At 28.1% G+C, this 26,808-nt stretch overlaps 1 protein-coding gene across 1 annotated transcript in view; it reads right to left on the bottom strand.

Annotated features, from left to right (window-relative positions):
- LOC100206524 (uncharacterized) overlaps positions 1-20,388 on the bottom strand; it is a 54,129-nt gene extending 33,741 nt beyond the window's left edge. The window contains exons 1-8 of the mRNA XM_065811416.1: positions 19,938-20,388; positions 19,573-19,809; positions 18,690-19,401; positions 16,731-16,967; positions 8,942-9,108; positions 8,723-8,792; positions 6,873-7,075; positions 5,465-5,603 (exon numbers count right to left, since the gene is read on the bottom strand). Coding sequence (XP_065667488.1) covers positions 5,465-5,603; positions 6,873-7,075; positions 8,723-8,792; positions 8,942-9,108; positions 16,731-16,967; positions 18,690-19,401; positions 19,573-19,809; positions 19,938-20,354 — 2,182 coding nt within the window. The 5' untranslated portion in view covers positions 20,355-20,388. The remainder of the gene's footprint in view (positions 1-5,464; positions 5,604-6,872; positions 7,076-8,722; positions 8,793-8,941; positions 9,109-16,730; positions 16,968-18,689; positions 19,402-19,572; positions 19,810-19,937) is intronic.
- Positions 20,389-26,808: the final 6,420 nt, after the last annotated feature.

Raw genomic sequence — 26,808 nt, forward strand, 5'->3', positions numbered from 1 at the left:
AAAGCCTTTGAAATCCATTCTAATGAATGCATTTAATTTTAATTTCCTGCATGAGTCTGTAATATATGAGTTTAAAGTTGTATAAATAAACCTTTAATAAAGTCATTGAATAAAGCTTTAATATGTGCGTTTAAAGTTGTAATAATAAACCTTTAATAAAGTCAAGACTCAGATAATAACTTTTATAGTTTTTTTTTTTTTAATAAATAATTAAAAAGAAAACTTATTTATTATTACAATTTATTAATGATAAATTATGAATTATTGATCCCTATAAAACAAGCCTATAGTTGTAGCCTATGAAACAAGCCTTAAGCTGATGCTTATAAAACAAGCCTATATTTGTAGGCTTCAATTTTATCACCTTTTTGAACAATCAATGCTTTTTTACTCTTTACTATTACTCTTTTTTATGTCTTTTTTTTTTTACTCATAATTATATTTTTTACTCATAATTATAGTTAAGTATTAATAAATTGAAACTAAACATTTTTATTATTTGTTAATTGAATTTATACAAGACATTTTTTCTGTAGCTCTTGAAAATTGATACCATTAGCTATCATTACTGCTGCGTTAGCTACACATTAATGCTGTATTAAACAATATCAATTAAAATTATTTTATAAAAAAGGAGATGAGTAATAAAACTTTATAACTTAAAAGATTATAAACTGATTAAAGACATCTTTTGAACGTCCAAAATTTTTTTTTTAGGTCCTGTACCCACTTGGTTATTGCGTGTATTGTGAAATGTTGAATATTGAATAAAAAGATATTCAAAACCTTCAGCTGTAGTAAAACTAACTAAAAACAACTTTTTTTTTTCTTTCAGTTATCTTGACTTGTTATAGCTACACCTCTTGAGACTTAAAAATAGTTATAAATATAGTCATTGATCTTTGACACTGTTCCCCAATTTGACCGCCAGAATAAAAGTTGTGTCACTCAAACAAATTATGGTTTAATATAACACTTAGGACCATAGAAGTTGTTTCCAATTGTTTTTAAAATCAAAATGACCGTGACACATTTTTTTAACTTTTCTTGGCTATTTCAAAGGACTAAAATAGTAGTCGGAAATAGGGGCTAATATGGTCTGCATAAGAGTGGGGGCAACCAACCATTAGAAATATTTCAGGAAAAATAAACTATAGTTGGTTGCCTTATTTAACTATGCGTCAAAAGTGGGAAGAGCAATAAATTTACCATCATTTTTCGTTGCTGAAATCACAGTTTTAAAAAAATATCAGCTTTTATTTCTTCATTATTTTAATTGTCATTTTTTTACCAAGTAATAATATATTTTTTCAATTGAATAAGAAAAAACACACACATTAGGTGTGTGTGTGTTTTATTACACACACACATTAGGTTATTCTACTTCCTCCAAAATGTTTAAGAGCTGCCAAAAGTTTATCGCTATGCTCTGAATGTCCTTCACTTCTTTTATATCTAGACCAGGTTGGTTTAAACTGTATTGGCATGTATTGATTCACCACATTGTTCAGTATATCTTCCTAAACCGCATCTGTAATACTTGACAAATGGAACTACATGGCACAAAATAATATGAATTTTCTAAGTCAAACTTAGTTTTTTACAAAAGATTAAAGCTAGCTCTTGTGTAGAGATAAACAAGTTCTTTAACTTGGAGATTCTTCAATTCCAGTTTCTAAAGTGTTACCAAAGCATGCATCTTTAACAGATCTGAAGTTTTTAAGACATTCAACAAAGGGAGTGAGATGATAATGAGTGTTTTTAATGGCAAGCTCTAATTCATCAAGATTTTTAATGATAGCATTTGAGTTGTTGCCATCCCAACCTCTACCTTGGTAACCTCTTTGAAGAATATTTTTTGATTTCAACCACTCATCAAAACCAGGCCATAGATCTAATAAAAGAGTTTCTAGTAATGAAACAAATCCTATCATAAGGTGTAGTTCTGGTGGAGAGACAAGGTACTGTATTAAAGTTTTAGGATCTTCTTCTAAGTAGATAACTCTGGGATTTATTACATTCATACAATCTTTCATAAGGGCCTTGTTTAATCCAGTCTCAGCATATTTGGAAAACCATTAATCCAGGCTTTCAAGAGATCTTAATTTTCCTGACTCTGTTGTTGAGAGCCCCTCGCACCAATGACATGCTCTCAAACTAGCATGAGATGATAAACCAAATACTGAATTAGCACATTTTAAATCAAAGGCTAAATTGAATTAAACATTTTGCAAGTTTAGTTTTTCTAGAATAAGTCGTAAATTATAATTTGATTCTGGAACATTTTCTGTGATTCCAAGTATCTGGCATCTTTGAACTCCACTGTTTAGAAACCTTCCAGAGTTATTATCTTCAGGATCGAATATATTTACAATGATTTTCAAGAATGAACCCCCTGAGTCTAAAGAAATACATACAAGAGTACTAAATGGATCCATTTTCCGCTGTTCAATTACATTTAAAATGAAATTTGATGTTTCTTAGACAAATACAACATCTCTATGAAGAACAGATTCATTTGGTCCCAAGAACTCAATCTAAATAACAAATATTATTTTAAATATTTTTCTTTGGTATTTTGTAATTAGTCAATACTTATATAATCCATTACCTTTTCAACTTCATAAAATTTTGAGATGGATTCTTCGATTTCATTTAGTTTTTCAAAGATATTTGATTCAATCGATGATCTTTTATCCATACCTTTTCTTAGAACTGCATTCATATCTTTTGTTTTATTTAGTGAGAGTTCAAAAACAATTTGCAATTCTTGTACAATTTGAACAGATAATTGTCTGATAGATCGCCTATCAGTTTTGTTTTCAGGTGTACAAACCTTTATAGTTAGTGGTTTTCCTCTTGTTGATATATAAAAGTTGGATCCATATGCTATTTTGTCAGTTTCCATTTTTCTCTTAAGTATTCCTGCTGCAACTTGTTCAGCTTGAAGATAACCAAGATCAAAAGCTAAACTCATAAGATTAGAAACAGCTGTTTCTTTCCCACCCTGATGTGGTAACCCTGCTCCAATGCTAGAAAAACAGTCGGAACATAAAATCCTTTTAGTTTTGATTTCTGTTTCTGGTTCAGATTTATTTTGAACATTCATCCTGCCAGTGTTTTTCGTCCAATCAATCTTGAAAATATAATTTATATAAATATTAATGCATTTGTTTAAACATATAATTTCAAAATTAACTCGTTAAACTAAATTGATGTTCCATTATTCTTAAAAACTAATACTATTCCAAAAAACTTTGTTATAAATATAAATTTAATTTAAAAAAATAGAAACAGAATAAAAATTCTAAGATTAATTATTAGTATTACAAATATACCTCAATTGCATAACTTTATTTAAAAAAAAAATTAAATAAATATTATCTTTACCTTGGATATCTTTTCTCCCCAAGCCATTCTTGGATTTTTTCCAGTCTTGAGCAAATACAGATTTCTATGACAACTTGAACATATATTTGTTGGAAAATCTTCTATTAGTTTTGAATATCCATGAAACACATATAATTTTATCAACTCTTCCACTGTGCTGTTTACATATTGTAGAGATTTTGAATTTATTCCAAATTGCTCCCAACAACAACAATAAACTTGTTGTAGACACACTGATGAAGTTGACATTATTATAAATATATAAAGTAGATTTTTTTTTATATCTAAAGATTCATTTTCAATCAAATAAGGATAGCATTTTGTATAAAGCTAAGGAATATATAAAGATAATCATGCATTGCATATAATATATAGCATATGTATAATGCATTATATATACTAAAATAAAAAACATAAAACAGTCAAATAAAAAACAAGTCATTTATAAAAAAAGAATATTAAAAAATACATATGAGATAATAAAAAAATAGAACTTTGCAGCAACTTAAGAAAGATATCTTTGATCTATTACATTTTTTGAAAAAAAAATATTAAAAAATATATGAGATAATAAAAAAATAGAACTTTGCAGCAGCTTAAGAAAGATATCTTTCTCAATCTTTGATCTATTACATTTTTTGATCTTTCTTATCTTAGTTTTAATTAACATAAAGCGTAAATACTCTAACAAAAATCAATTTTTTTTCAAAACACTTTGTACAAAGTGGTGCAAAGTATTAATATTTTAAAATGGCGCAAATAATGAACTTCAAAAATGGCCAGAAATTGAGTGTAATTGTCATATATTTAAATTTATGTTTAATTTTTTGTCTGTTTGTCAAAATGATTTTTTTTTCTTACTTTTTTCATTAGATTTAAATAAAATCTTTCACGTTGTGTAAAAAATAAATAATTATACAAAAAAAAAAATTAAAACCAAAAAAAAAAGTTAAAAATGTGCCACGGTCATTTTGATTTTAAAAACAATTGGAAACAACTTCTATGGTCCTAAGTGTTATATTAAACCATAATTTGTTTGAGTGACACAACTTTTATCCTGGCGGTCAAATTGGGGGACAGTGTTGACTTTATAATAGTTGCTACTATTTTGAAATGAAACTTCAGAAAATATTTTTTGCTATTTTAACAAAAAAATCTTAACAGTCACAATGTTACAACTTTCACATTACAAAACTTTTTTGATTTTTAGAAAATCCCCCTCACCCCCCCCCACCCCCCATCCCCTTTCCCGCTCAAAAAAAAAAAAAAAATTAATAGCTAATCTTTTGTATTGCTTGATAAATAAAGTTTGCTTTTAACGAATATACTTTTTTTTTTGCATTTTTTTATTTTTTATTTTTATACATTGTCATTGGTTCTACTCTATTCATTGTTTTTCTACTAATTGTTTTTAGCATCATTGGTTCTAGACTTGCCTAGTTTGAATAGGTTTCATAATGCCATTATATTAAGTAAATCTTTTTACAATTTTTTATAACAAATCTTAATGATTTTTATAACAAAATTTGTATTAACTTGTTTTGCTAATCAGAACCAAACATTTTTATCGTGATATTACCACAAGAAATGGTTCAAGATTATATATCAAGTTTTTTTTTCTCCTAAGTTAAATTCTCATCCATCTTCCAAACCTGGCTATTAGAAAATTTTATCATAAAGTTTTAAATCAAAAATTTAATAGCAAGACCAGAATAAGGCTAAAATTTAATAGGGAGACCAGATCTAAATCTAAAAACCAAAAACTTTTCTTTTTATTGAAAGAACACTCATCACACCAAATGAAATCATTGAATATAAATAGAAACTTTCAAAAAGAAATTTAGATAAAAACTTAAAATTGAGAGTTCAAGTCTTAACAAACAAAAACCTCTTAAAAACCCATCATTTATGATGCCAAATAATTTAATGTTTAAAATTTTTCTTATAATCAAATAATAAAATTTTTTTATTATCAAACCATAAAATATAGAAATATAAAATACAAAACACTAAAATAATTCTTTTTAGTTTAAATATTAAAACTTTCTTATTAACAAAGCACAAAATTAAATACCCATATCTTTCATTAGAAAATCCATTGCACAATTTACACCAGTTGCATAATGTGGAAGAATATCTCTTACAGCAGCAGCACGATAAACACTGAAACACCCAGGCGAACATAAAACAGTTCCAAATACATGATCAGCAACCTTAATGATATTTAAAAAAACTATTTTACTTTTTAAGAAAAAAAAGTAAAATCTAAAAAAAGAGGGGCTACCACTAACTTATTATGATCAGCTGTTTGCTTAGAGTGGCAAAGCTTTTATAAAATAAAAAACAATAAAAGACTTTTATTTTATTAAACAATTTTCATATTAAAGTTTTTTATTTTGAAATAAAAAATGAAATCTATTTATTTATCCTAGTATTTCTACCTAAAAAACTTAGTACTTAGCTGTGTGCTAAATACATTCAACTTTTTTTTTATTTTAATCATAAATTTAAAAATAAAAAGTTTGAGACAAAAAGTAATAAAAAAAAAGTAAAAAAAAAAGGTAAAAGCAAGAGAAAAAGTTAAAATAAATTGTATATGACTGAATTGCCCGAAAACTCAATAAGGTGTGTAAAGGATTGTATATGACTGAATTGCCAGAAAACTCAATAAGGTGTGTAAAGTTGTGTGAAGTTTTCCAAAAGAAAATTGTTAAAAAGCTTTTAAAAATTGTTAAATACCTTTACTGGTAGGTTGGCTTTAGCTGAATAATGGTTATTTTTAGCTGAATAATAGTTATTTTTAGCTGAATAATGGTTATTTTTAGCTGAATATTATTTTTGAGTCAATAAGAAGAAAAATAAGAATAAGATAGTAATGAAATTTTTGTTTTGTTGTTTACATGATGTGATTGGATTTAAAAAATTAAAAAGAAGAAAGATGACATAACTCGGCATAAATGCCTAAGCAAGGCTTAGAATAAAATCATTCTAATTCTAGTTATAAGAGATGAACCTTGAAAATATTAAAATAAAACTTCATTCAGATACCTCCAGTATGTAATGTATGGCAGAAAAACTAGGACTGACTATGTTTACCATCTGTAGGCATTGTGTCTACTATTTGTAGACACAATGCCTACTATCTGTATGCACGAAAATACCGATGCCTACTATCTGTATGCAAGAAAATACCGAAACAAATGAATCAGTCAAAATTATCAAAAAAATGAAAAAATCAGTAAACAAGTATTTCCTTAATTTAAAATCGTAATAAGTTGCAAATAAACACATTTAGTTGCTTAAAGGAAAAATAAACTAAATATAGTATAACTTCATACAATTTAAAATTATCATCCACTAAAGCATTATTACTTCATGCATGAATTATTGCATTAATTATTTTATCTTAGTTATTCCTTTTTTTTTTTTTAATGCAGCATTTTAATTATTACTAAAAAAAAATATTTAAAAACTTTTAATACTTTTAATAACCAATGACCAATTGCATAATCAAATATCTGGTACCAAACCAATGGTCCTGAACCTAATGGATGAGTTCTTCCACAAACAGCACCAACTTTTGCATTTCTACTCATAAAATCCATAAGTGCCATTACATCATCAGGAGTAAACATTACATCAGCATCAGTTGCTAAGATGTATGTAAGATCATCAGATTTGTTTGCTAAGAGAAAAGAATTTGATAATTCAGAGGAGAAAATAGAATTAATTAGTATTTTGTAAATTTGTAGGCAAGTTTGTGCGGTGCATCTTTTTTATCCACACACATATAACTATTGTTACAAACAACTTCTTAGATTATAATATAGCATAATTAAATTGCGGTACATTTGACAAAACCATAAAATGTATAATACTTGATATTTGCGGTAACAAATAGAATTAGCCTCATCAATAATTATTTTCAGTTTACTTGTATATTTTGATCTGGTGATATGCATTTGTGACTTGGTTTTTTATTATTATTTGTAAGTTAAACAAAGACTGTGAAATCAGTGTCATAAAGTTTTTAACATTTGGTTTTTGATACCTTAATTTGAAATGGGACAGGGTAAGCGTTTAACGAATGAAGAATTAGCAGTAATCAAAGCATACAAAGATACAGGTTTATCTAATCGGGAAATTGCAAAGAAAATTAAAAGATCTCCAAAAGTGGTTAATAATTACTTCAAGATTGGCATTAATTATGGAGCTTATAAAGAAAGTGGTGGCAAACATAAAATTGATAATCGTACTAAACCAGTTATTGTACTTCGTGCTACTGCTCAACACATGACTGCATTTCAAATTCGTCTTGATTTACAATCTTACATGAAGATCCAAACACAGTTTGGAAAAAGCGTAAACCAAAACCAAAACTTTCTGCTCATCATAAAGAAGTTAGATTGCAATTTGAAAAAGAACACATGTCTTAGCAGAAAGAGTGGCATCAAGTTCTCTTCAGTGATGAAAAAAGTTCAATTTAGATGGTTCTGATGGCTATCAATATTACTGGCACGATCTTCAAAAAGAGAAAGAAACTTGGATGAGTTGAAACTTTGGTGGTGGAACTGCTATGATTTTGGGGGTTTTTCCTTTTCTGGAAAACTTCCAATGGCATGGATTTCAACAAAAATGAATTCACAGGACTACATTGACTTATTAGAAATAAGTTTGCTTGAACATAGTGAGGAATTAATGGGTGAAAATTTCACTTTTCAACAAGATAATGATGTTATCCATAACTCAAAGCTTACAAAAGCTTGGTTTAGAGAAAAAATATTCACGTAATGGAATGGCCCGCATCTAGTCCAGATCCTAACCCAATTAAAAATCTATGGGGAATACTTTCTAGAAAGGTTTATGAAAATGGTAAGCAATTTGAATCCACCTTGGAACTGAAAACTCATATCAGAGAAGCTAGGAATGAAATATCTATAGAAACTATCCAAAATCTTGTGACTAGTATGTCAAGTTACATATTTGAAGTCATTAAAAATTGAGGAAGCAATCTAAATATTAAATGAGCATAAAAACAAAACATTTTCTGTATTTTCTTGTATATAACGTAAATGAGGCTAATTCTATTTTCTCCACAAATTGAATACCTTTAATTTTTTTTCCACTTGTAATTAATTAAACATACCAATTTATAAACTTTTTAGTTGTAGTAGAAGATAATAAGAAATAAAGTAGACTTTATAATTGTTTCACTGCCATTTTTATTAAATTAGAAAAAAAAATAAAGGTGAAGCTAATTCTATTTTCTCCGTTGTGGAATGTCAATATAATCAATCATATAAGAATAGCGTTATAACAATTAAAATTTTACATTGTTTGACTTTAAAATCAAGAATATATGACATGTACATAACTTGACTCCATCTTTTTTTTGATTTAACCTAAAAACAAACTTGTGTTGTAAAAATTTTTTAAATCTATTAGAAGAGTATTAATCTATTATACATGTATAAGTAATTTAAGATATTTATCAATTTTATGTAATAACTTGATAATATTAAGGAACTTTTCCTTTAAATTAATATCATACTTTGACTGTATCCTTCAAATGAATAATAAATGGCATCCCATTAGGTAAACGCCATTTCAATTGTAACCCATATGGTGTTTCTAATTTACAAGCTTTTCCAGGATCAATTCCCATCGTTTCCTTTAAAAGTGATAATAATTGCAAAGCATAAACTTTCACAACATCACCTAGTAAAATAAAAAATATCATTTTTATAATTTATTATTAAAAAAAAAATAAAAAAATCTTTATACATAAGTATTAATATAAAGATTGCTCCACATTACAATCTGTTTCTGAGTGCTCTGATTGATTTTCCCATTTAATGTGGAGTGCTTATTTTCCCATTTAATGTTGATCACTTATTTTCTGATTTAATGTGGAGCAATTTTTTCACCTTTGTGTTTAATTAGAACAGTATCAAAAACTTCAGAAAGTTAGTGAAAATATTGTATATATAGTTTACATGAGAGGTTAGTAGTGAATTATAATCCAAGAAGATGCAAAAAAGAGAATTCCGAAATGTGTTGCCATTAATCAATATAGGATATTCCAATAATTATTAATTGTGAACAACTAAGTTGTTTTGTTTTGTTTTGTTTAACCAGACACTGCAACCCCCAACCAGGCACTGCAATTATCCAAGCTGTCACTAAAGAGAGATCACACTCAAGATCAGCTGCCAGTTCCATGCAATCAAAAAGTGATGGAGTACTAGGGTAGGGTGCCTTGTAGTAGGTAAGTAGTAATTTCACACCGACTATCAGATATTCATCAAATTTCATAAACAAGAAATAAATAAAAGTCATAACAAATCTGATGAATGGTACGTAGAAGTAAATGAGTTTAACAACAGCATGACTAAACAAGTGTGCTAAAGAAAAGTTGTACCAAAAGAAACTGGAGCAAAAAAATGGTGAGACAATGGCGGAAAAAGATGAACTATTCAATTAAAATAATTGTTTCGGGTCTTACACTTTTACGTGTCTAGGCACCAAGTCTAGGAAATGGAGCAAGCAGAAGAAATGAGTACACCGAAGACTTTCATCAGTCTCTGCGCCAGATCATGCTCATTTCCAAAATTGAAGGTTCAAACTAGCTGTCACACTGTCGAAGAACAGATAATACAATCCACAGTTCAGAGCATAGCGGTCTACAAGGTAAGCAGAAATGAAATGGTCCACAATGCATCGATATGATATGATACATCTTCAAGATGCAGTGTTTCTGAACATGAACATGGCTGTCAACCTCATACTCGATAAAGGTGATTCAGTCATCACAGAGGTTCTGGATGACACTACCAAAGCAGCAGGCCATCAGGACTTAATGTATCATATAACTATAACCGATCATATAACTATAATCGACCCAAATAAAAAAGGAGAAAAATATTCATAAAACAGAGAGTTTTATAACATTCATAAAACAGAGAGAGTTAATAATGCAGTTTTTCAGTAATGTGTTTGACATAAATTCTAATAAGTTCGTGTCGGCAGTATCTATGTACATTCAAAATGATTGGTTTCAGTTGTGTGCCGAAATCGATGCTGAAATCAGCAAAATCTTGATATTTCCAATAATGGATCTTCTGGGGGTGGATGACCGTAAATTCTTCACAAATGATGAATGATCTTGGGATGGTGTGTGAACATTTTTTGAAATTCCTGAACTCAGAAACCTAAAAGCTGAGAAAAGTCAATCAACTGCTGGTCAAGACCTTCTTATCAGTGCTTTTCTGGAAGAAGTATTAGAAACGCTCAATAGACAATGATCTGAAATGGACTTTTTCAAAAATCTGGATATCGCTTGCAAAAAGTTGAAACTGGCACCTCTCACCAACCTAGATTATGAATCAGAATTTGCAAAATTTGACAACCGAGTCAAAATATGTAGTGGCTCCACAATCGTCATTACGTTATCCAGAAAAAACGTAGTGATGACAAATGGTCTACTCAGAGATTCATACTTTACCAAGCTCGCATGCGGGGACAAGAAAAAGAAATAGAAATGGTCAAGGATGTCTGATGAAGTGAAGCAGGCCAGAAAACTAGAAAAGAACTCTATAGCAACTGCTCAGGCTGCCCTAAAACTATCTATTGTGAAAAAGAAAGAACTGAAAAAGCAGAAAAATTCAAAAACTTTTAAAGTGCTGGAGGATTGTAAAAAGCAGAGAGGACCTGTGACAGTCTGATATTGAAATACTAGACTCATTATCTGAAAGTCAGCTCCTCGGCGATATATGTTATTTACATCTCACTGTAGCTTTTGATATCAGACAGAGAAGACGCATGAAATTGCACAACAAATAAATCAAAGTGCAAGCCTGTGAACGATCTTGTCAACAACATTGATTACTGAAAAGTGTTTTAACTGCTGAATAAATACTTAATAATATATTTTGTTCATGATGTATATATAAGAACAAACTGTAAATTATTCATTACGCATCTTTTTTTTTTTTTTTTTTTTTAAACATCTTCGCTTCTATTAAGGCTGCAAGCAGCCACTAATTAAAGTTAAAAGTTACTGAAAGAGAAAAAATGAAGATTGTAGAGCAAGATAACGATTGACGGACGACTTAAAAGATTGCAAATTATATAAATCAGGAAAGCAAGATGAAGGAAGCAAATTCCAAAGAGCTGATGTTCAAGGAAAAAAACTAGACGAATAAGCGTTTTTGGAGCACTTAGGAACAGTCACAGAAAAAAGATGACACTTAATTGAATGACGAGTAACACGAGAATGAATTATAGTATATGGCACAAGAGACGCTAGCTCTTTAGAGCAGTGCCCATTATAGTATTTGTAGAAAAGAGAAAGAGAAGCAACATTACGATGATGTGAAAATGGTTGGAGGTTGGCTGCAAGAGCAGGTCCAACAATGTTTACAATGCATTTTTGCACCTTGTCTAAAAGAGAAAGGGCATCATTAGAAGATCCGCCCCAGATATGGCAACAGTATTCCATACAAGGCCGGATTTGAGATTTATAGAGATAGAGAATAAAATCCGAAGTAAGAAAGTGATGAGCTCGATAAAGAGATGCAACCTTAGCAGATGCTAATTTTGCAACTGATTTGATATATGGTTTCCAAGAAAGATTGGAAGTAAGAGTTAATTCTAAAAGATGAAGAGTAGGTGACTCATCAAGTACATCACCGTTCATTAATATAGGAAGATCTAAATTATTGCGATAACGATTGGCTGAAAAAAATTGAGTTTTATCTGAATTAAAGTTCACCAGCCACTGTGAGCCCCATGCTGTAGCAGAAGTGAGATCCTTTTCAAGCTCAAATGCCCCCTCCAAGCAATCAGAGGGTGATGGTTTCTTATCACGACAAGAATAAATGGTAGTATCATCAGCAAACAATGCCACCTTAGATGTGAGAATATCTGGATGATCGTTAATGTAAATTAAAAAGAGTATAGGGCCAAGGATAGAACCTTGAGGAACCCCTGAACTTACAGAATAAGAAGAAGAGTGTTGTCCATCGAGGACAACTTTTATGCTACGATTGGAAAGGAAGGATTCAATAATCTTAAAGATGTTGCCGGATACACCATAAGAAGAAAGCTTATGGAGAAGACCAGCATGCCAAACTTTATCAAAAGCTTTTGAAATATCAAGAGCGATGGCCTTAACCTCTCCACCTTTATCTAATGCACGATAAAACCTGTCAGTTATTACTGTTAGCAAATCAGCTGTAGAACGAGAAGATTGAAATCCATATTGATGGTCAGAAAGTAAGCTATTCGATTCAAGATGAGAAATTAAGTGTTTGTTAATTAAAGATTCAAAAACCTTGCTTATGATAGGAAGAAGACTTATGGGACGGTAGTTAGACGAATCGGATCGCTCTCCAGAATTTTTGAAGATAGGAATAACAGATGCCGCTTTACAGCAGGCTGGAAAGCAAGACTCTGATAAGCACTTGTTGAATAGTTTTGAGAGTATAGATGAAAGCTCCGGAGAACACTTCTGCACGACAATAACAGGTATGTTGTCCGGGCCACAAGCTGTAGAAGAGTCTAGGCAGGAAATCACTTTAGATACAGATGCTGGAGTAATATGAATGTCAAGCAATTGATCAACCTGTTTGTTGGCAATATCAGGTAGAAGGCAACTAGTGGAATCAAGAGATGAAATTGATGAAAAGTTTTTAGCAAACAATTCGGCTTTGTCTTTAGGTGAGGTGACGAAGTCTGAACCATACAAGAGAGGTGGAATTATAGATTTGCCCTTATTATTGATATTATTAAAGATTCTCCAGAAGTCACGAGAGCCTAATTTTTGAGATAAGATACGAGATTTCATGAACTGAGAATAGCGGGTTTTGGCGTTAGACAAAACCTTTTTACAATTGTTTCTAGCAGTAATAATCAGACTTCTGTTTTGTGAAGAATTGTTTTGCTGATAAATATGGAAGTAACGGTTTCGATTGGCAATCGCAGCAGCACAGTGTGAAGAAAACCATGGAGGAGAGTAAGGCTTGACCTGGAATCGTCGAGAGGGAATAAAAGATTCCATGCCAGCCTGAATCCACGAAGTTATGTAAGAAGCACATTTGTCGACAGAAAGACGAAAGATTTCTACCCAAGGGCCATCACGAGAATATAATAAGTCAAGTCTACTTGACTTATTATATATATAATATATAATAAGTCAAGTAGAGAAGGTAAATGATTTGGGTTGTCTAGAAAGCGGGTTGGAAAGTTGACTATTTGAGTTAGGGATTGAGAAAGGCAAAAGTTGTGGGCTTTAATGCCTGCCGAATCACTGACACTAGAGCCAAGCCATTCAGAGTGGTGAGCATTAAAGTCACCAACAACAACTATGTTAGCTGATGGATAAAGAGAGAGGACTTGGTCAATATGATCAGAAATAACGTCAAAAAGTGTGCAGTCTTGAGATGAAGGAGAGCGATATAGAACAAAGAGAAAGGCAATAGAGTGAAGTGGTGCTAAACGAAAGCACATAAAAGATAAGTCTGTGGATTCAAACCTAGTTTCACGACAAATGGGTGAATTCTTACAAATGTAAATGCCCGGGCCAAGCATGTGACTATTGGAGTCTTTATGAATTAGAGGAAGATAACCATCAACACTAAGATCACAAGATGAGACAGCCGAACTCAAATTAGTCTCACAAAGAGCAAGTAGGTCTGGTGAACTTTGCAAGAGATAAAACTCAACAGAAGAAAAGTTACTTCGAAGACCACGAATATTAGTGAATGATAGGTTTGGAGAACTTGGTGATGATGATGGTTTTTTGTGTTTTATAGTTTTTGGTACTTTATTCATTTTTTAAATTAGATTGAAGAACTTGACTCAAAGCATAGATAGTACTCAGAACACTGCTTAATAGCCCAAGCAATTGCCTCATTACTACTAATAAACCCTAAGCCGTAACAAAGGGCTCCAAATGTGGCCTCCGCAATGCACACCAAAAGTACAAACAGGGACACCATCCATGCGCAACATGGCACTGTTAAATACTTTGATATTTTTCAGCTGTTGATGGAATCAGTCTCTCTGAGAGCTACCACAGAGTTCGGGAAACCTGACTACAAGCCAGCCTCAGAACCATAAAACTGAGTTTTAGAGCTGTACCCTCATTAGGAGATAATAGAATGAGTTGCCTAGTCATAAAAACAGAGACACAAGCAAAACCCATGCATTGAGTCAAGAAGATCCAGCATTCAACATCCTAAACTGGAAGCAATGTATTAAAATACATCTGCGCCAGCCTAATAGATGAAGAAGGGGTGCGAAGCTGGTCAACAGATAGAATCTGTTTACCCCTTAAGTCTTTGCCTAGGAGGCCTTCTACAAGACAGTAGCTGGGTGCATTTAATATCTGCCCAAGATGAGTATTTTTATCGCGACACCATCTCTAGCTTTTACTCAACCAAGAGCCCCAAGGCAGGGGGTGTTTCAAATTGGAGTTGGCATCTCCTAGCCTTTGCCTAAAAAAGCGTATCCTACAAGGCAGCAGGACATGAAGCAGATTGTACTGGGTTACATGTTACCAGTAGCAGGATAACCTGATCTGACAGGATTAATCACTACAACACAAGTTACAAAACAATCTCTTAATTTTTGGAATGTCTTAGAATTGTAAACTGTAGCATTTTATTCGCATATAAAATAAACCATTATTAAAGCGTCAATTTTAAATTGAAATTGAAATTCCTTGACCCGGGAAACCATAGAAAGGACATACCACAAGGTCTAATCTGGATCAACATGTAGGGGCCTAGGAAAAAATTGTTGTTATAGTGGCTATTTTGAAAAATGGCCGCAACTCGACATCAAACGATGTAGTACAGCAAAATGCTTTGTTAGCTGCATGCTAAAAATATTCCCCTATTTTTAGCATACAGCTTTTTCAGAAAAAGAAGAAAAAATGAAGTATAATGAAAGAAAACATTGCTGCCCCATCCTAAATCCATCCTAAAGTAGATGTAGTGGCACTTTATTGCAACAGCAGGGTATATATATATATATATATATATATATATATATATATATATATATATATATATATATACACACACAAATCATTATGTTATTCATAACGTAATGAATTTATATTTCATCTTTTTTTTTTTTACATTAGTTTAACTTTTGTTACATTAGTTAATGATTTTTAACATTAAATTTAATTTCAAATAAATTTAAAATACACTAATGGTGCAATTTAACTTTTAACAATATAAATATCAAAGCTGTGTAAAAGTTACATTTATTAGCACAATCTGATGTAACTATTATAAAATATTATTTTTATAAACTGTTGTTTTTTGCAAAATAAAACTTAAAAATATAAACAAAGACATTGCAAGAGCTATATTGCTTAATTTTAAGCAAAAAAACTAATAATAAAGTCATATCCATAAAAGGAATTGTTTTTTTTAATAACAATAAAATAAACTCTTTATAAGATGTTGGTTAAACTTTTTAATAATTAATGTTATTTCTTTTTTATTTTTTGATAAAATCAATCATTATAACAAAACAAACAAAATTTATAATATCAAAAGTGGCGCTAATATAAAATAAAATTTAATGTGCGCTATTTTTAAGCAAATAATTATTTCTTTTGTTTTTTATTATTATTTTTTTAATTTGGTAATTATTTTTGTTATTGTTTGATATGAAAAATTGCGTAAGTAAATATTTTTGCACTTGCATGATGATAAATAAAAGTTTTTATATGTTTCTTTTATTATTTCTTTTTTTAAGCATCGTATAGCGTCATTTTTTTTTTTCTTTTGCTGAATATTTTTGATGGTAAAGTTAGAAAAATAAAAAAAAAATTTTCTTTGTTTTTTCTTAACTAATTACATTTGAAAATACGCAGATATCAAACATAGTTTTTATGCAAACATTTTTATGTAATTGTCATTCAAACTTCATAAGTGGTTTTAATAACTTTAATTTCTTCTTTTATCTTCTCGCTTAAACTTTTTTTAAAAATGATAAAAAGTGATTCAACTGAAATGGATTACCACTTACGTTAAATGGATTAACGCTTACGTAAATGGTGCACCAGTTTACACTTTACAAGGCCTTATGTGTGTGTGTGTATATATATATATATATATATATATATATATATATATATATATATATGTTTGCATTTTTAGATTGACATTAAAAAAATATTTTTTGTTGACTAAAATTTAAACTATTTTATAAATGATTAATTAAATATAATTATTATATAAAAAAAAGCTAAAATAGCAGAATCAAAATAAAAAGTTGATGAAATCATTTAAATGATGCATGACAATTCATCTACATACCTCGAACACCATCATCAAAAAAAATATGAGCTTCAAACTGCCTTTTACAATAACTGCTAGCTTGATCAATTCTAGAAAGCGACTGTAGCAGCTGTTCCATTTCATAGTCAGCCTCATGATACATTGTTGTACAAATAAAGATTTGGCTTTCCTTAACAATTTCGTGATAATTCAACTGATCCTCATCAGTTGCTTCATTTTTCCGATTGTATAAAATATGTTGTTCCAGCAAACAAGCTTTTTAAAAATAACAATAATATAAATATATTTGTAAGATAAAGGATATAATTAGAAGTTTATTAACTATTTACAAGTAATTCAAATTTAATTTAAAATATTACTATTTTAATTTATTTAATTATATTTTATTATTATAGGTAATTATTATACTATTGCAAACAACATTTAAAACCATTTTAACATATGTGATGAATAAAATAGCCCAGCGCGATATTTTGCGCTCGTAATACTAAAATACATTATCAACGAGCGTGATGATGTGATTTAACGATTTTTTGTTATTGTTGATTAAAACGATTTTGTTGATAAAAATGATTTTTTTAAATTTAATCAAGTTTTAATTTTTTAATTTAAATTTTCTATTTTCATTAGGACGAAACGTCTTGAAAATACTAAACATTCCATTCTATCTGTTAGCAGTAATGACTTCATAACTAAATGCAGTTTCCCTCCCCCTCCTCCAGTGTTTTAGTTGGGGGGGGGGGGAGGGGCTATTGCCTCCTTCGCCCTCCCTGTTCCTACGCCAGTGTATATACTTATACAAATATAATATATAAATAACTTATACACTGACGTATATTTTGAGAAATGCGTTATGAAACTAGTGACATTTTTTCTTTAGTTGCTTGTGAGCTCGCTTCCAAAAGTTTCAATTCTAAGTTATATAACAAATACATTTGCTATAGGTAATGTTTTTTGAAATTTTTTTTTTAATTCTAAATTGTGTTTTTAATAAATAGACTTTAATATAAGCTGAACTGATTCGAAGATACCAGTGAAAATATTTAGTTTATTAACTTATATTTGACAAAAAATATTTGATAATCCAACGTTTTTATGTTTTAGAATTTTAAATATAAAAGTCTTTAGTTAATAGAATGTGATCAAACCTACGAAATCGAAGCTTTAAGTGAAGTTTTAGTTTGATAAACTTTTTACGCTAGATATTTATTTATAAATATTACATTAGATATTTATAAATATTAGGCGAGATAATTAATTTTTTAACATTTAAGTTTGGAATTTTCATTGAAGTGTTGCAAGTTTTATTATTTTATTACATGGACTTTATATAAAGTAAAAGTTCTAGTCAGGCAAAGTTTTTTGTCAAATGGACCCTAAACCATACGAGTAAGCGAGGGGTACGATTAAGCGGATAATATGATAAAGTTCAAGTTAAATTTAAAAAAAAAAATGCTTGATTTAGCTTTTAAATAGAAGAAATAAATCATTTTTAATTTGAACTTAGACCGCATAAATTAAATTTAAAGTACGTTGCGCACAACTTATGCATGAATTACTTTATTACAAATATGCAAACTCTACTCTTTAAACATATTTTGACTTCAGCAAAAAAAATTTACTAAAAATATTTTCGATAAAATCAACTTATAATTTTCTCTCGTGCAAGTTCTTCAGACAAGCGTAATTTTTTACTCTCGCAACGATACTAGCCAGTGTTATTTGTCGCGCCCGGAGGGTCATTTACGGGCGTGTTTCATGTGTGCGGAGCAATTGCTCCCGCCTCATCACAAGCCCTGATAATAATATCTATATATATATATATACATATATATACATATATATATATATATATATATATATATATATATATATATATATATATATATATATATATATATATATATATATATATATATATATATTGTATATTGTAAATTATAAAAAAATGTTTTAATATTTTATTTAAACAATTACCATTATAGGTTGGCAACCAAAATAGAGACTGCTCTCTGGCCATCAAAAATTCTTGGGATTTAAACATTTGTATATTTATAGCTAAAACTTGTGAAAACCACAGTAAAGCCCAAATTGCAACAGTAGTAGGCAACTTATCTGTAGAATTCTTAAAATCATCAAAACCTTTAAAAATAAATGTGTTTCCAACGAGTACCAAGCAAATTGAAATAGGTGTTGAAATAAGCAGAGGAACAAAAAAACAAATTTTTTGTAAATTCATTGAACATGCTAAATAGCATAAAAAAAAACCAACAAAACTTGTAACAACATTGGTAATAAACAAACTAAGAGAATGATCTGAACTGAAAAATATGTAGCCCTGCTTGAAACTATCTCCTGGGTTTTTAAAATCAGTAATACCAAAAAAGTAGTTAATAAAAAATGCAACTAAAGGTGTTAGAATCAACTTTACAGCTGATGAAACCAAAGTAACAAGATTTCTTCCACTTCTTTCAGATAAATCATCAGAAATACTAATTGAATTACTGAGTATCAAATCTGCTTGATTATTACTCATTTTATTATTTGTTGTATTTGAATTAATGTTATTGGCATATATTGTTTCTTGGTTTTTTGATTGGGTTTGCAGTTGAAATATCTTAGAAGACCATGCCAATGACAAGAATAAAACACATATTGGAAGTGAGATTCGTAGAATTGTTGATTTTGACTGTAATTTTAAAAATTAAAACAAACAGTTATTTCAAATAAACTAAAGAAGTTTATAAATTAAGTAAAAAGTAATTTATCTAAATAATGGTAACAACTAATAATAATGGTTACACTGAAAACTGTTTTAATTTTTTATCAACCTTATATTCATATAACTTATCAGACTTACCAAATAAATGACATATGCATAACCACCAATACCTGAGAAAATTGCAACAGCATATAGAACTGTATTTGTCAAATCACAAGGTTTTTTTATAAAACTCTTAATCAACTGTCGAAATGCTTGAAGAATAAATATTCCATTCATGAATAGAATTGCATGAATAGGATTTTCTGCCAAAGTAAAAATCACAAGAGTAAACATGGAGATACCAATAACTTCAAAAATGGCACTAAATATACCCTAAAACAAAAATTATTTTTAAAAAAAAAAATACTTGTTCAATTATAAATATACCCTGAAACAAAAATTATTTAAAAAAAAAGCTGCATTTTTAATTATAAAAAAGAAGTAAATCAAAACTATTTTACCCATAAAATAGCTGTTTTTTTTGGCTTGAGTTCTTCACTTGAAATTGCTGAATTTATCAGAACTCTTAAAAAAGTCACACCATGAGGTATCATCATGATAAAAATCAGCATAACAAATGCAGTCTCAGAAGTACAATTTTTATCTTTACAAGTTCTAGGAGATGTGGAAAAACTTGCTTTATTCAGCCTTTTAGATAATAACAAAATGGAAATTTTGCTTCCAATTAAACAAAATAAAATTCCAAAAAACAATAAGAATGTAAAAATCCATTTGATTATTGTCAAACCAATACTTGTTCTGCCTTTTTTTTTCTTTTCCACTTCAATTAACTCAGATTTTGGTTTTGCATTTACTGTAAACTGATTCATTATTTCTGCTCCATTTAAACTTTGTAGCTTTAAGTAGTCCATTACCATTACTGTTTATATTTATTTACATGTCTATATATATGTATATTTATATATATATATATATATATATATATATATATATATATATATATATATATATATATATATACATATATATATATATATATATATATATATATATATATATATATATATATATATATATATATATATATATATATGTATAAATATATGTATAAATATATGTATATATATATGTATATATATGTATATATATATATATATGTATATATATGTGAATATATATGTATATAGATATATGTATATATATGTTTATATATATAAATACACATATATATATACACATATATACATCTATATAAATACTATGGTGTATATAGATTAACATACACTAGTTTTGATTATCATTATAGCATATAGTTTTTCAGAAAAAAAAGAAAAAAAAAAGAAATATAATAAAAGAAAAGATTCCCATCCCAAACTCGTAGTCAGTATAGTGGCACTCTTTGTGGCACCAGGCTATAAGATGGTTAATATATGTACTGAAGCCCCTGGCAACAGGTTATTTCAGTATGACCTCAGACATGTTATTTAAACGTGCGTTTAGATTTCTGGCGTCACTAATAATGATAAACAATAACCTCCTAATATATATATATATATATATATATATATATATATATATATATATATATATATATATATATATATATATATATATATATACATATATATATGTGTGTGTATACACACATATATATATGTATATATATATATATATATATATATATATATATATATATATATATATATATATATATCAATTTATTTAACCATAAAATTAAAAAAAAATTACAAATATAACTATAATTTAGAAAAATAGGTTCGGTGTCACTCATATAGTTAAAAATTAGTCATTGGAGTGACACTTTAACAAAATAAACTAATAAAATAAAAAAATATTACGACAGGTAAATAATAAAGAAAGTAAAATAATAAAGAAAGTAACTGCAATTAATAAAAAAAAAGTAATAGGAACAATATTATTAAAAAAATCGAGATCAGAACAAAAATAGTAAAGGAATAAAACTAACAAAAAAAAAAGAGAGAATGAATGGATGAGATAAGTCGAGTGAGAAAAAAATGTATGAGAAAACACACATTTTAATTAAAATAAGTTCAGAAGGATAGAGTGAGAGAAAAAAAATTCCATAGACAATTGTAAAAAAGCAAAATAAAGGCAAACTCAAATAGAAAAATATAAATATACACATACACTACTTATTACAATACTAAACCCTATATCACGTTACATATATTAATTTAAAAAAAGTAAATAGCAAGATATAGAAAAAGCAGTAACAGCTAAATCGACAGAGAAAACTAAAAAAAACAAATACATTTAATATTATTTATTTACACTACCATCCATAATTATGAATGGTCATACATTTTGATAGATTCGAAAGTTTTGCTTACTATTGGGAAAGAAACTGAAGCAAAGTAAAAAACATAAATTAAATGTTATCTTTCTATTTATTAGGTTTACAAAAAAAGTAATATCAAGTCCCAATAGATTAGTTTATAATTTAATTGTCTTTTTAATCCTTTTAAACCCTTAGCAACAATAACCACCATATTCTTGGCATTTTGCTTAACAACTTATCCAATATGTCAAAACCAATTTTACTAATAAGTTATTTCCACATTTTAAACATCATTAAGCATTAGTTTTTGACATTACTTTTAATTCCTACCCTAAAAATCCAATAGGAGAGAGTTCTTGTGATTGGGGAGGCTAAATCATTATATTCAATATTCAATGGTTCTCAAACTCAGTTAAATAAATTATACATATTTTGAAAAATATGTTTTAGATTTAAGCTTTAAGTCATTTTCTCCTGTAAAATTAAATGGCTTCCCATTAATCCATCTTTCCGAAGGTGTAGCATGATTTTTTAAGTGTACAAGTAAACTGCTTTTGTCATTATTCCCTCTATTTTTACAAAGTCACCTGTGGTAATCAAACCAAAACAGTCCTATACCTAAACATTACATCCACCATGTTTTACATTCGATTATACACACTATTTCATCATACATTCAGCAATTTTTTTATTCAGACAAACAATCTTATCTTGAAACCAAAGATTTAAAACTTTGAATTATTGGTCTACGTTTACAGTCATTGATGGTCCGTTTTTAATGTAGTTTTCCCCACTAGCATTTTTATGATTTTTATGATTTTTATTAAAGCATTTTAACCAAAATACTTTTAAATTATCTAATAGTGTAAAAAATAAACATAAAAAATTGTTAAATAAAAAATAGCATTTTTAAAAAAAGTTAATGCTATTCGAATAATTATAAACGGTAGTGTATATAAGAAAAAAGATTTGTACATAATAAGACTACTTGAAAATGAATAAACATGTTTTTTGCTTAAATTGCTATTTTAATGTGATCTTCCAAAACAATGGCAACTACTCTCAAAAATACTAAAACTAATAGTTAATGGCATAACTTTTACTTTTTAGGACATGGAACATCTTTTCGGCATAAACTCTATGAGTTTATTAACTTTTTCTTATGTAATCTCATTCCATGTGGTTTCAATAACTTTATATAGCTCATCAACATTTTCAAAGGGTCCTTTGCGTTTTAGGGAAAGTTCAACTTGGTACTGGCTTGGATAGGAATGGCGTGCGATCACACTCTGTAACTGACCGCACTAATAATTTTTTTTCTTTGCAATTTGACCACGGCTGTTTCAATGTTTTAAAAATTTAAATGCAATAAAAAAATCATTATGTTATAAACAAAAAATAATCATACATCTTTTCTAACATTTTTATTTTACGCGAAGACTTTAAATAAAATAAAAAATTAATTATAATGATCGTTTAAAATAAACCCATTTTGTGTAAATTAAATATGTAAATTTTTTTTAGTAAGCATGTATTTTTTATGATAAATTTAAATATTTGAAACTATTTTTCCATGTCTTTCTAAACATCTTTCATAAGATTAACTTTTTTATATACTTTAAATTATGAATAAGTTAAAATCTTCCTGTTGCAATTCCAGATTTAATTGCTTTACTTTTTTTTTGTTTCTATTTTTATAAAGAATTGTTTAAAAGTTTTTTTTTTAAACTTGATTTACTAATGAAATGATTAAAAATTACTATTTTAAAAAGACGTTATTATTAAAAATGTTATTATTAAAAAAAAAGTTTTTGCAATTTAAAAATATTTTATTTTTTTCATTTCAATAATTTAATATCAGTTTTTTGAGTTTTATTTTAAAGCTTATATATTTTTTTTTTCTTGAGGAGTTGTTTTCTTTTTCAGTTTTCTCAAGATTAAATATTTTAACTTAATGGTGTTATATTAAGTTTGCATTTTTTTTTGGATATAATTCACATTGATTTTAATAAATTTAAATGGTTGGTGTTAGCATTTCAACTGCTTTTTTTCAATGAAATGCAACTTGTTGCTGCTGTTTGGAATTTTTCGGAGCAAGGTAAATGTCTTTATCTCCTGTAAATTCAACAATAGAAGATCTGATGAAGCTGTATACATATCTGTATACATAATTTTGCTCTGACGCCTTTCATATGCGACTGTAAAAAGTTTAAATCAATTTCTTGTAGTTTTAGTTTAATGCGATCAATCAAAACTTGCTCTGTTGAAGCTTGCCAATCTCCCTCGTAAACCTTCTGTGCCAAATGTCCCCAAAAATTTTCAATTGGGGGATTGGATTCTTTATCAACGTAATAGACATATTGGTCCATCCAATTTAGAGAATTTTTTAGAATAATGAGAACTTGCTAAATCTGGCCAAAATAAATAGTTGAAGTCTTCATGATACTTGAATAAATGGAAGAAGTCGTTTTTCTAAACATTCATTAATATAGATTGATGAATTGATCGCTACAGCCTTGGAAGTGCGAAACAATGGCTCGGACATACCACGGTCAGATATGGCTATCCACATTAATAATTTTTTTGGAAATTTCTCTTTTCCTATAAAACGAACACAAACAACAAAAAGACATGCCCAGCATGTCTTTTTGTTGTTTGTGTAGTATCCAGAATTTCCAGTCATGTTGTCCCCTGCAAAACAAAAGTATTTTTCGTCATCGATGACTAGAAGCGATTTTGTGTTATAGAGTTGGTTAACTAGTTTCCTGCTTCTTTTCTTTGCCTTTATTTGTTGTTCTATAGTGTATTTTGGAGTCTTTTCACGTTTTGCATATTTAATATTCATTTTTTTTAACTGATGACCAATTGTCGATTTACACCGAATTTAACACCTATTTTTCTCTGACTGACCCCTTTTCGATTGTTGACAAGTCTTGTTAATTCGGCTTTCTTTTCTCTAGTCCAGGATGTCGGACGACCAGGGTGCTTTCTATCAGAAAACGATTGAACAGTTTCAAGTCTTTTTAGGTTATCATATATTGTACTTCGAGCAAATCCTTCCTTTTCAAAATGATTTACGATTTTTTTTTTTTATATTAGGTTAATTTACAAAAAACATTTTTAGTCGCTTTCGAAAAGATTCTCGTTCAGCTGCATTTAACCTCATTTTAAATAATTGTGTTTCAAATAATTTTTTTAATAGACAGTTTTTAATAAATAGTATAATTTATAACACAAGTATAATTTATAATACAAAAAGTATTTTAAAATTTTTTTCTAGACCCAGTTATCAAGCTGGGTTTGCAAATTTTTGAAAGTCTCATTTTTAGCTGAGGACGGGACCAGGGCTGCAGTCACTTCCTAAGAAAAATTTAATTGGCAACAAGATGCGGCTTGCATAATGATTCCACAAGTGGTGTGACTTGCAAAAAAAGTACTGCAAGTGGTGTGACGTAAATTTTTTGATAGATAGCTCTGGCTTTGGTTTGCTAGACAGCTCGCCATGTCTTTTGATAAAAATGATTATTATTTTGTTTCATTGATGGAACTTAAAATTTTAATCATTTACTAAAAGCCAAGACACAAATTAATAATTATTTTATTTCAAAACATTTTTGTTTTAAAAAATTTATTTTAGGTAGAGAGAGAGGGGGAGGGGGATTCAAATGCTACTTTTACAGAAAGAATGGATACACCTTGTAATGTGGTAAAATTATGCATCTTGTAATGTGGTAAAATATGTTTTATATTAATTTCTATTATTTTATATGAAAGCATTTTCAATCTTTTTCTAAACTGCATTATAAAAATTCAATTCTTATTTTAGGTTGAAGGGGCGGGGTGGCACACCGCCTATTTTTTTATTGGAGGTGTGGGCCGCTATTGTAAAATAAGTAAAATAATTTTTTTGCATTTAATGTTAGATGTTATATATATATATATATATATATATATATATATATATATATATATATATATATATATATATATATATATATACATATATATATATATATATATATATATATATATATATATATATATATATATAATATATAGTATATATATATATATATATATATATATATATATATATATATATATATATATATATATATATATATATATATATATATACTGAACTATATATATATATATATATATACTGAAGTATATATATATATATATATATATATATATATATATATATATATATATATATATATATATATTATATATATATGTATATATATATATATATATATATATATATATATATATATATATATATATATATATATATATATATATATATATATATATATATATATATATATATATATATATATATATATATATATATATATATATGAAGATATAATACATAAACATAATATAAAAAGGACTTCTTACATGCATTACAAGTTTATCTCATTTTTATAGAGACCATTCAAATTTAAAAGCAGATTTCGCTCAACACAAAAACATTTAAATAAAGCTAAGGTACATATTAAATAAATATTTTTGATATTGTTTTTGCCACGAATGATATATAAATACATAACTTGGAAAAATAAATCGATGATTTTGAAACATTTTACTTTCGTTTTTGTTTCAAATTGAAAGTGTGAAATATTTGTGCCGACCAATCATTTTCTTCTACTTTATTTATCAGAATTTTAGGATAGCAGCGAAAGTTGACACTTAATCCAATTACAGAAATAACAAAAGTTGTATTAGTTATGATAAAAACCTGTGATCTTCATTATAATGTTGTTTTGGATTAAAATTTTATTGAAAAATACTGTTTTTATTAAAAAACATGATCTAATAAAAATTCTTTGTTTAATTTTGTCATAAAATAAAATGCTGTGATTTTTTTGAAAAGGTATGTCGGAAAAATATTTAAACATCAGCATTCAGCGTAAAATATGGGTCTTGTAAAATACCGTAAAGTACGGGTCTTGGTAAGTCTACACAGGCCATTTCTAAATTATATCTTACTTCAATATTTTTTTGTGTAAGCAGTAAAAAAACAATACATATTGTCT

The sequence above is a fragment of the Hydra vulgaris genome, chromosome 12 (assembly GCF_038396675.1).
Source record: "Hydra vulgaris chromosome 12, alternate assembly HydraT2T_AEP".
NCBI classification, from domain to species: Eukaryota; Metazoa; Cnidaria; class Hydrozoa; order Anthoathecata; family Hydridae; genus Hydra; species Hydra vulgaris.